The sequence below is a fragment of the Coptis chinensis genome, chromosome 4 (assembly GCF_015680905.1).
Source record: "Coptis chinensis isolate HL-2020 chromosome 4, ASM1568090v1, whole genome shotgun sequence".
Taxonomy (NCBI): Eukaryota; Viridiplantae; Streptophyta; class Magnoliopsida; order Ranunculales; family Ranunculaceae; genus Coptis; species Coptis chinensis.
In genome coordinates, this window is record NC_141459.1 from 59,872,379 (window position 1) to 59,882,825 (window position 10,447).

At 38.5% G+C, this 10,447-nt stretch overlaps 1 protein-coding gene across 1 annotated transcript; it reads left to right on the top strand.

The window, feature by feature from the left end:
- Positions 1–5,787: 5,787 nt before the first annotated feature.
- LOC147504238 (uncharacterized) lies at positions 5,788–6,102 on the top strand. The gene has a single exon (XM_086605107.1). The coding sequence runs from the start codon at positions 5,788–5,790 to the stop codon at positions 6,100–6,102; it is 315 nt and encodes a 104-aa protein (XP_086461233.1).
- Positions 6,103–10,447: the final 4,345 nt, after the last annotated feature.

Below are 10,447 nucleotides of genomic sequence, written 5' to 3' on the forward strand. Positions count from 1 at the left end.
CAAAAATAATTCCTTCCTATACGCCATTGGTACTGGTGGCTGTCAAAAAAACCATTGGTTTTGGAAATGCTAACCCGCTAACACTATCCACTATACTATTGTGGTTTGGTGGGATAGCGCACCAAACCATTGGACTTAGCCATAGAGATAACTAGGATTGATTAGGGATTACAAAAGTTTGAGTATTTATTCTAGAACATTGCGAAATATTATAAAGACAAGAACTTTAATACAATGGCTAAAGAAAATAATTGTGAAAATCATATATGTGGATTAGAACTTTCTCTATATTCTCTCATATAGTTTAAAATCATATTTTCATTCGCTTAGCTATTAGTTAAATTAATTCCTTAGTATAAACATAGTTTAATTCACAACAAAATTCATTTTCTCTCACGTTGTTTCTCTTGAAATTTAATTAGTTGTGTTAGTTTTGAGCATTTAAGTGTGGATATGAATTCTTACTCGGTCTGGCTATAGTACAATATTTGGTTTGAGAGTAAAGTAATTGATCTAAACAGTGGTTTGTTATAGTAGTATTAGTGTTTCCATATTAATAGTTATTCTTATTAAATTGTTTTTTATTAACAACAAACCACTTTGTTATGAACAATAACACTCAAACACCATGAATCTATACTCAAACACCATGAATCCATACTAAAACGCCATATTTGCTGGAGTAACACCACCTTTTCCCGCCAAAAAATGAGAGAGAATACTAAAAAATGTCTGTTGAAGTAAAATATTTTGTGTATGTTAAAATGTTTTGGGGCAATCCGATCGTAGCCATTGATTAGAATCAACATGATGGTAACATGTGTCATGTACTTTAGAAACATGAAACTAAGTCTTGCGAAGTTAAGGGGCCACTTAAAGTAATTTTAGTGGAAAGGGTAGTTGGGAGCAGGGGCAACCCTGAGACTTTAGGGGGCCCAAGCCGAATTCCAATTGTGTGGCCCAATCTAAAATATTATTCCTAATTTACTTTTGAAAAATAAGTCAAATCAGTCTTTAAGGATGCTTTAACCCATGACTATGTATCTAAAAACAACTACTGGCACCAACTAGGCTATCTTGTTTTGAATGTATAGTTGTTAATAACCTAATATAAACGTTCTAGAGGATGGGGCCTATTGTGCACCAAATTCTAGGGACCTCAACCACTTGTCTATGTTGACTGTACTTAGGGATGCCCCTGGTTGGGAGATTTCATCAAAAGATGGCGGTCAAGCTTCGTTGGCTCAGACAGTGAGTTAGTCAGGGGGCATGTCTGATTTTCCTGATGAGGGAAGAGCTCCTATATTTTATCCTCATTAACAGACAATTAATAAACTTTTGGAATTTTAGGGCCTCGTTAATTCCGTCCTCAGCGGTGATTCCATTTGGGTTCTGGGACTTAACCTGGGTCTTTAATGTTGTGTCCTCCTGCTGGAGCAGGGTGATGCTACTGTTCATGGCTTCCATCTAGGTGGCCATACACTTCACTTGATCTTGGAGGCTTTCTATGCTTTGTGGGCTTGAGTTTTTGTTTGAGGGTTTTTTGTTTGAAGGTTTTGTAGGAACCGTTATGGTTGCATCGAATGACTACGAACCACGAAACACCATGCGCAGCGGAATAAAGGTGTTCACGGTTTGGTTAGAAATCATACATTTAGATCAGCTAAGATAACTCTAAGAATACAAGATCTATGAATCAGCAACCTCTTGATCTTCTATTGTATTCCTATCCTTAGAATGGACGTTGTGTGGGCAAAGATCTACCAACCCTTCTTTCTCTCTTGGCCTCTCTCACTCTCAAAGTCATAACCAAATTTGGATCTCACTTTCCTTAGCAAAACCTTGAGAGAAACGGCCAGAGAAAAAAGTTTCTATTTATAGGCTACAACAAGAACCATGAGGAGAAATTAGGGTTGGGCCTCTTGACGGGCTTGGGCTTCCCATGTTCGCCCAGAACGCACAACCCAAGTCCGTCAACAAATGACTTATTCCACTAAAGGCCATTGTTGCACTACCGCCCTAATCCCAAATTATGTGTTACGTTTATGGGCTCCATATTATATGCTTGTTGATCTCCCCGTGTTTAAGATATCAAATGCCCGTTAATTAAGTGAAGTTACTAACAACTACATTAATCAACTTCTTATATCCTTGAGTAGTACCACTCAACCTCATTGTCATGTCGGATTAAATCCACCTGCAAGGTTTACATGACAATCCTTATGAGCTCCTCAAGGGGACATCATCAGCCCGACTTCCTGCGGGTCACAGATTCCTTCTATAATCAACAACACACCTTACATACAATGTCATTACCTAATCCATCGAGTTTGTTGATTCACAAATGAATCTCACTCATTGATGATTTAAAGCAATGTACAATGCACGTAAGTGCCCGTTGTTATATCTGGATTAAGAGGACAAGCATCCATAATAACAGAGGTGTTTGTTCTCTTATATAGTACGTATAAAGAGAAATAACCTCACTTGGTCTAGTTTAATACACACAAAGTGTACCAGTGTAATCATGTAGTCAAGATAGACTAATACCAGATTATACTACAACCGTACTAATGGTTTGTCCAAATCCATCTAGGTTGTGAACGTTTACTTATACTTTATAAGGTACTGATGATATGATCTTCTGTGTGTCACCACATACTATATTATCTACAACATAAAGTATTAGACGCATGCATATAACTAATAACATATATAATATGCATAACATTTGCCCATATGATTCTCATTCAAAAAATAAAGAATTAGAGTTAATACAAAAGTAATGTTGTTAGTATATAACCCTATAAGGTTTGTGAACTCAAGAACTCAAGCCACAGATGGCGCCAATGTAAAGGTTATATTTCGTTTAACCTTACTGGAGTAGGCAATTTGAGGGATATGGTTTGGTTGATTATGTTTGACCGAGTTTGTTTGGATGAATTGCCTACATATCAAGTTCTCTCTACTGGGGGGGGAGACTTCAATCAGGTCAGACGTAGTTCCTCATCCTCTTTATATAGACAAGGTGCCCATAACTCTTACACTCCCACGTCAGGTTAGATCCAGGTCTTCAGGTCACTCGCCTGCCATGATGGCGAGTTATGGACATTTACTGTGATGCATACCTGAAGCTTCGGTCTTGATGTCAGTCATTAAGTCATACGTTACTAGCCGTTGTGGGACGGGGAGAGTGAGTGCTGAGTAAATCGCTACTTAGCGAGATTACCATCTCTGCTCGAGTCACTTGGAGCGAGCTCGCAGGATCAGTACCTGAGGTCAGTTGGTGGTGATATCGCTTGAATGCAAGTTACGTAGGTCGTTTGCCTGAGTCGAGCCACTATGGAGTGAGTTCGGAGACTAAGGGAATCTTAATATAGCCCTTGGTAGCTTGTCCCTTAATGTCGGAACTATTATTTTCTTTATCATGCTGAATATCTTAGGGGAATGGTGATTTTCTTATGCAAATAACGCCGCTGGTGATGTTTTCCTTCCTTTAGATGTGGGATGTCTGCTATATGACATTCCCTAGACCTTAGTGTCCAGTTTAGCATGAGCCCAAAGTATGAAGCATAAGTACCTTTTTATGCCTGTCTTGGTTTGCCACATCATGGTATGTTTCTTTCATGATTTTGCATTCCGTTATACGGATTGGGTTGGGGTTGACATTGTGAGACCCACCAATTGCATTATACGCTCATTCCGTACAATGACTTGGCCGGGGTGGAGGTTACAACCTAATTAGGTTGCCCCTTACACCCCATCAGACCGAGTAATGCTTAACAGATTAGCACGAGTTGATGATACATGGCGTAAGGCCTAGCAAATTGTCATGGCATGGAAGGATGCAAAGGAGCCTCACTTCTTTATAGAAGAAGAGAACAACGTTTAAATGCTTGATCATTATACCATATCCTAAGCGAGAATTTAGGCCCTTTTTGGATCGATATAACCATAAATTCAAACTTTATGAAATTATTTTCCGCTAGTCGCCCCTCTGAACCTTTCTTTAGCCTTTCATAAACCACAAATCCTTTACCCTTTTACAAAACAAAATAAAAATAAAAATCAGCCTACCCATTTTTGAATAAGTTTGAGAATAGAGATGAAATGAAGAATAGAAAAGAGAAAGACTTGTGAAACTAAGAATTCGTTAGTTGCTTCAAATAAGAAAAGGAAGTTTCCATCCAAAGAAAAGAAAAAATAAATAAACCAAGCGTTCTGCACTCTCAAGGAATACTTGTCAACACCACCTATGCTAACCAAACCAATTGATGGTAAAACACTGGTGCTATACTTAGCTGTGTCTGACTTCGCTATCAGTTCAGTTATCTTCAAAGAGGAACAAAAGCAGAGAAACTGATCTACTTCACAAGCAAGACATTGTTGCCAACTGAGAAGAACTACTCCCATATTGAAAAGCCAGTACTGGCACTACTTTATTCATTAAGAAAATTCAAGTCCTACTTCCAAGCACATCCAATCAAAGTGCTCACCGACCTGCCATTAAAGAAGATCCTTCTAAAAGCCAACAAGACAGCTCGCATGGCAGTATGGGCAGAAGAACTCGGTGAACACCGCATTGAGTTCACCCCAAGAACCTCTCAAAAGGGTCAGGTTGTTGTTGATTTCTTAGTAGATTTCCCAGTTGACGACCTGAACTGGGAAGCAGAGGACAACTCTCCATCCTGTAAGCAACACGACCAATCGGTATGGTCACTCTACATAGATGGAGCTAGCAATCTAGGTGGCAGCGGAGTCGGAATAGTCCTTGTGTCACCAGATGGATCTATTATGGAAAAATCAGTTCATATTGATTTTGCGACCTCCAACAATGAAGCTGAGTACGAAGCCCTGATCATGGGACTGCGCATGGTATTAGAACTCAAGGTTCAGGAGATCAAGATATTAGCGATCCACAACTAGTCGTTCACCAGGTCGCCAATGAGTATACCACCAATGAAGGTAACCTTTCTAAATACCTTCAAGTTGTAAATCAATTACTCCCTTCTTTCAAGAAAGTTACCATACACCATTTCCTATGGGAAGAGAATCAACACGCTGACAGCTTAGCATACCTCACGACCCAAACACCGAACTGTGACCCTAGGAAACTACTCATCGAAGTCATTAATAAACCTGCTTACCAAAATGAGCATGTCCTAGAAATCAGCGACTTATGCCTACTCTCTGACACTCGGATGAGTCAAACATGGATGCAACCTATCATAGATTATATCCAGCTAGGTAAACCACTAACAGATCGCACCAAAGCTAGACAGGTTCAATACCAGTTAGGTCACTGCTGCCTAGTAAACGACAAACGTTTCAGAAAGTCCACCAGAGCATCTGAGGTGCATAAGCCCAGAACAGGGTCAGATGATTTTCGTAGAGATCCACGAGGGAGAATGCGGAAACCACGTAAGAGGCCGCTCTTTGGCTCACAAAGTGATCTCACATAAGGATACTTCTAGCCAAGAATGCAGATTGATGCAAAGAAGTATGTACTGAAATGTATTAAGTGCCAAACATTAGCCACAATATCATCCAGCCAGCTCGCAAACTCATCAACATTGCCACCCTTGGCCATTTCACATGTGGGGCTTGGACAACATGGGTCCATTCATTCCATAGAAAAGCACAGGCTTCCAGTTCATCGTAGCTATAACATATTACTTCACCAAATTGGTAGAAGCGATTCCCTTGGCTCATGTCAAAGAATCTAATGTTAGAAACTTCATTTGGACCAACATCATCACCAGATTTGGCTTACCCCAAACATTGGTGATGGACAATGGCTCCCAGTCCAAGGGAAAAACAATCAAGGAATTTCTACCTAAGTGGAAGATCGTTCATGCGTTCTCTACCCCCCAGTACACTCGAAACAATGGTCAAGCAGAAGCCAACAACAAGGCAATCCTAGAGAACTTAAAGAAGAATATTGAAAAGAACAAGATCCAATGGCTAATCCAGCTAGAAAGCATCCTATGGACTCATAGAACAACAACTCGTTATAGTACAGGCGAGTCACCGTTCTCACTATGTTACGGTACTGGGTTTGTCATTCCTACTGAGCTTGACAATTACAACGACTCGATCTGAGATCGTCGAATCTAGTCAAAACGATTCCATTCTCGTTCGAGAGGTCAACTTACTTGAATAACGACGCGACCTCGCAGCCATTCGAGTGGCATCTTACCACCAAACTCTGAGGATGACATACAACAAGCGAGTTAACCCTCGAAGTTTCCAACCAGGTGACCTATTCTTGAAGAAGATTAAGGTTAACTCGAAACTGGCACCAACATGGGAAGGCCCTTACATAGTAGAACGAGTCGTTGGCAATAGAGCATATTGGATCAAAACCCGAGATGGACAGGCATTACCACGTCCTTGGAATACTTTCTTGTTAAAGAAATTTTATCAATAAAAAACTCCATTTCATAAGTTCTTACTCTTCAAACTATACACATAGTTTTTATATTGCAGCAATGCACTGCAGTCTTTCTATGTTACTAAATAGATGCACAACTCGTTCTCCAAGAGTCAAAATGCTAACTAGAACTAAAATGTTCTCCGGAGCTCAAACGTTCTCTACATAATTAAACGTTCACTCGAGTTCAGGGATGCATAGCTCACAGGCTCTTTACCCTTAACCTTTCTCACTAGTTGGATACCTTTATAAGTGCTAAAAAAGTGCAATTTAACCCTCGATTATGCCTTTTGTTTAGCCATCTTAGTGAACTAATAGTGTTTGTAAGTTATGTTTTAAGATTCTACAGGTGAAAAAGAGAGTTTTGAGGAATATTAGAGAAAAAGGGGTAAAACATAGCAATTCGAAGCATTAAGGATCACATGGGAAGCCCGTGAACAATCATGGAGAAGGCCAAGGAATTATAGCTATTAAAGATACAACTTGGACCTATTTTAAAGCCTATTTGGAAGCCTAAGGAAAAATGATTTGTTGCTTGGACCAAAGCCCGCAAAAGAGGATAGAAGGATAGAGTAAAAGAGGGAAAATAGACTTCCGCGTCTGGGACACAAGGATCGTGCGTCCAGACGCAATGTTCACGTCTGAGACACAAGGATTGTGCGTTTAGACGCATGAACCAACACTGTAGCCACTTCCTTCATAGATATGGAGATGAAGTTGGACTCTGAAAGAAGTTGATTTGTATTAGGAAACAAATGGCGGATTGGAATGCTTGCAGAACTCATTGTAACCCCTATAACTAGAGGACCTAAGTGCCTCATGTAATTTGAAAATTCACTTACATTCTTGTCTCCAGAACTTGAGGCAGAGAGAGAATAATAGTAAAAGATTCGGTTTTCACTAGTCGAGTCTTAATAAATTAGTCTTTCTAGTCTTATGTTCTTCGACTATTCTTCTTCTCGTTCTTCGTGTTTTTCCTTCTTTATGGAAGGCTTATCTTCTCCTTCAAGGGAGAAGATGAAGTCTGTGCTTAAGGTTCGTTGATTCTTTTGGTTCATGGTATTCTCCAATCAGGTTAGTTATTTATGTTTTTAGTTATTAGTTCCATTGCCCATACTAGGGGATGGAAGTATAGATTAATATTTTTATTTATTGCAATCGAATATCATGCTAGTTTATGGTTTTATTTGTTGCAATTTAATATTTGCTAGTGACATGCTTTTATTTATTGCAATTGAATATAATGCTAGAATAGGGTTTTATTTATTGTAATCCAATATTATACTATTATTTTCTACTTTTCTTCTAGTTGTGTAGTGTTTTAGAGTAAAGGAAGTATTCTTTGTGTTTGCCTTAAATGGTGATTTATTGAATATATGCCCAAGCTCACATAAAAGGAAAGAAGATATTAATAGCATAAACATAGGAACGACCTTAAGTAGAGTTATTCGTTAACGATGTTTCATTTAAGAAGGCATCGACACTCACTCGATTGCCTAATTGTAGTCTACTTGTGAGAACAACCATGAAGCAAAAAGTCATTCAATCAAAAGTATTGGTGGATTCTAATCTCTTGAATTCCTTTTTTTTTTTTATAAATTTTCAATAGTTTAGTTATTTTAGTTTATTTTAGTATTAGAATCTAAAATCTCTACAATCATAGTTTTTAATCCCTCAAACCCCCTTTCCAGTCTTGTCCTTCATATAAACATACACTTAAAAGTGGAACGATATCCTAGTCATTATTTACTTATTGAGGGATAATTAGGTTATGATACGCTTCTATTTTGTTCAATGACACATTCCATATACCACCTCATACACACAAAAAGAACCTTGTCAAATGGCGCCGCCGCCGTTTTTAGCCGTTTTTAGTTGTTTTTAGTTGTTTATGTTTTTAGTTGAACTCCCATTATTAGAACTTTGGATCTTGAGGTAATTTTAGCCACATCATCCATCCTTTTGAGAAAGAGGGAAGCTTGGAAGACATCTCGAAGAGAAGATCTACCATCCAGGTTAGTCGAATCTTCATTCTTTTTATTTCATTCTTAGTATAGTTGCATCGTAGTTTCGTTTTATTGCTTTCTAGTATAATTGCATTTAGGACCTTTTTAACAATTGAAGTTTCAAGCCAACACAGTGAAACATCAACCTCTAGTGTTTCTTGTCTGAATCTTGACAAACAGACTATGGTCTATGGGCCGTGGTATTTAAGCAATCCAAGTGATTCACCATAACCCTAAAAGAGACAGCTTTAGACAACGGGAGGGATACTAGCTACAAAGCCCAACCCAGTTGAAGGAAAGTTGTTTTACTTTTTTTAAAAAAAAATCCAAAAAATTAGTATAATTGCATTTTAGTATAACTTATAATAGTTGAATATTAGTTTAATTGCATTCAAGCATAGTAGGATAGTTTTTCATCATCTTCGCATAAAATTCTCTAGTGTATGCCCAGTCGTCCCAATCGTCGTCCAGTAAGAACACAACAGTGGACAAGGTTTAACAACCGACTCACAAGAATGCTAGACAAGATTGATACATTGGCCGCACGCAATGATGGAGGTGTTGTGGACCTGAATAATCCTGAAGCTATCCCACCCATGCAAGCATAGCAGAGGAAGAAGCTGAGCAATTTCTATTCGCCAATCATTGGAGACCCACCCAGCAATATTGTTTTTCCAGAGACAGAATCTAACCAGTTTGAACTTAGAGCATCAGTAATCTCTATGCTTCCAAAGTTCAATGGTTCAGACAATGTTCAGCCATATGTTCACATGAACAAATTTCTATTAGTCCTTAGAACTTTCAAGAACCAGAATATCAAAGATGATAGTATCAAGTTGATTCTTTTTCTGAATATCTTGCAAGATAGGAGAAAAACTCACAGGTAATGCTCTTTTAGACCTTGGTGCTAGTGTTAATCTCCTGCCATATCATGTGTACCAAGCGTTAAGTCTGGAGAACCTAAAGCCTACACAACTCAAATTGAAGTTGGCTGACCGTTCTACCAAGATTCCCAGAGGCATAGTTGAGGATGTTCTTATTCAAGTAGCCGATTTCTACTATCCAGTGGATTTCATTATGATAGACACCAAGGTGGCCTTTGATAAAATTCCAATTATTCTAGGCCGACCTTTCCTTGCTACCTCAAAAGCTTTGATAAATTGTCACAATGGTGAAATGAAGATCAACTTTGGTAAGATGTCCATGGACATAAATATCTTTCACCTGTTGCATAAGGATTATGATGATACCGAAGGTGAAGAGGTGTACTTCCTTGATAGCATGATACAAAAATTATTCCCATTTGAAGATACAATTGAGAGTGCTCAATCTACAAAAAACTGTGATGAACCTAAGAACCCCACCACAGAGACGTTGCTAGCCATGTTCTTGGAATCTCTGCAGAAAATTCAGGATTTACTTGAGCAGAATGGAAAATTGACAAAGAGAGTATCATATCTTGAGAAGATGAACTCTGCATTCCAGGATGAACAACAGACTTCTACCCAAAAAAATCAATTGCTAGATAATCAACTTAAAGAAGCTTTGGAAAAACAACAGAATCTAGAAACTAAAATGAGTCTTCTAAAACAGAAAGTGGATCATAATGATAAGAAGCATTGCACTGTTGAAGCTTTTTATACACCATCATTGTTTGAACGAGAGAAGTATGTGAACCAGTCTACTGTCCACCTTGAGCGCAGTCAGCCAGATATCCATTATCATTACTGTGGTGGTAAAGGGCACATCAGATACTATTGTCCTATTAGAAAGAAAGATTTTCATCAATCTTCTACACAGAGGAACCACAAGGCCTATCACATAATCATCATACCTGAAATAGTTCAAGGTAGAGAAGCAATTTCACTAGCAATCTTTCCAGCATAACAAGGAGTATTTTTGATGACCTACAAGGTGAGACCTCTTCGTCCTCCAAACATTAGTCAGATTTGGGTAAGAAAATCTGATCTCCTCACTCCAAATTGATAATGCATGATATAATATATAG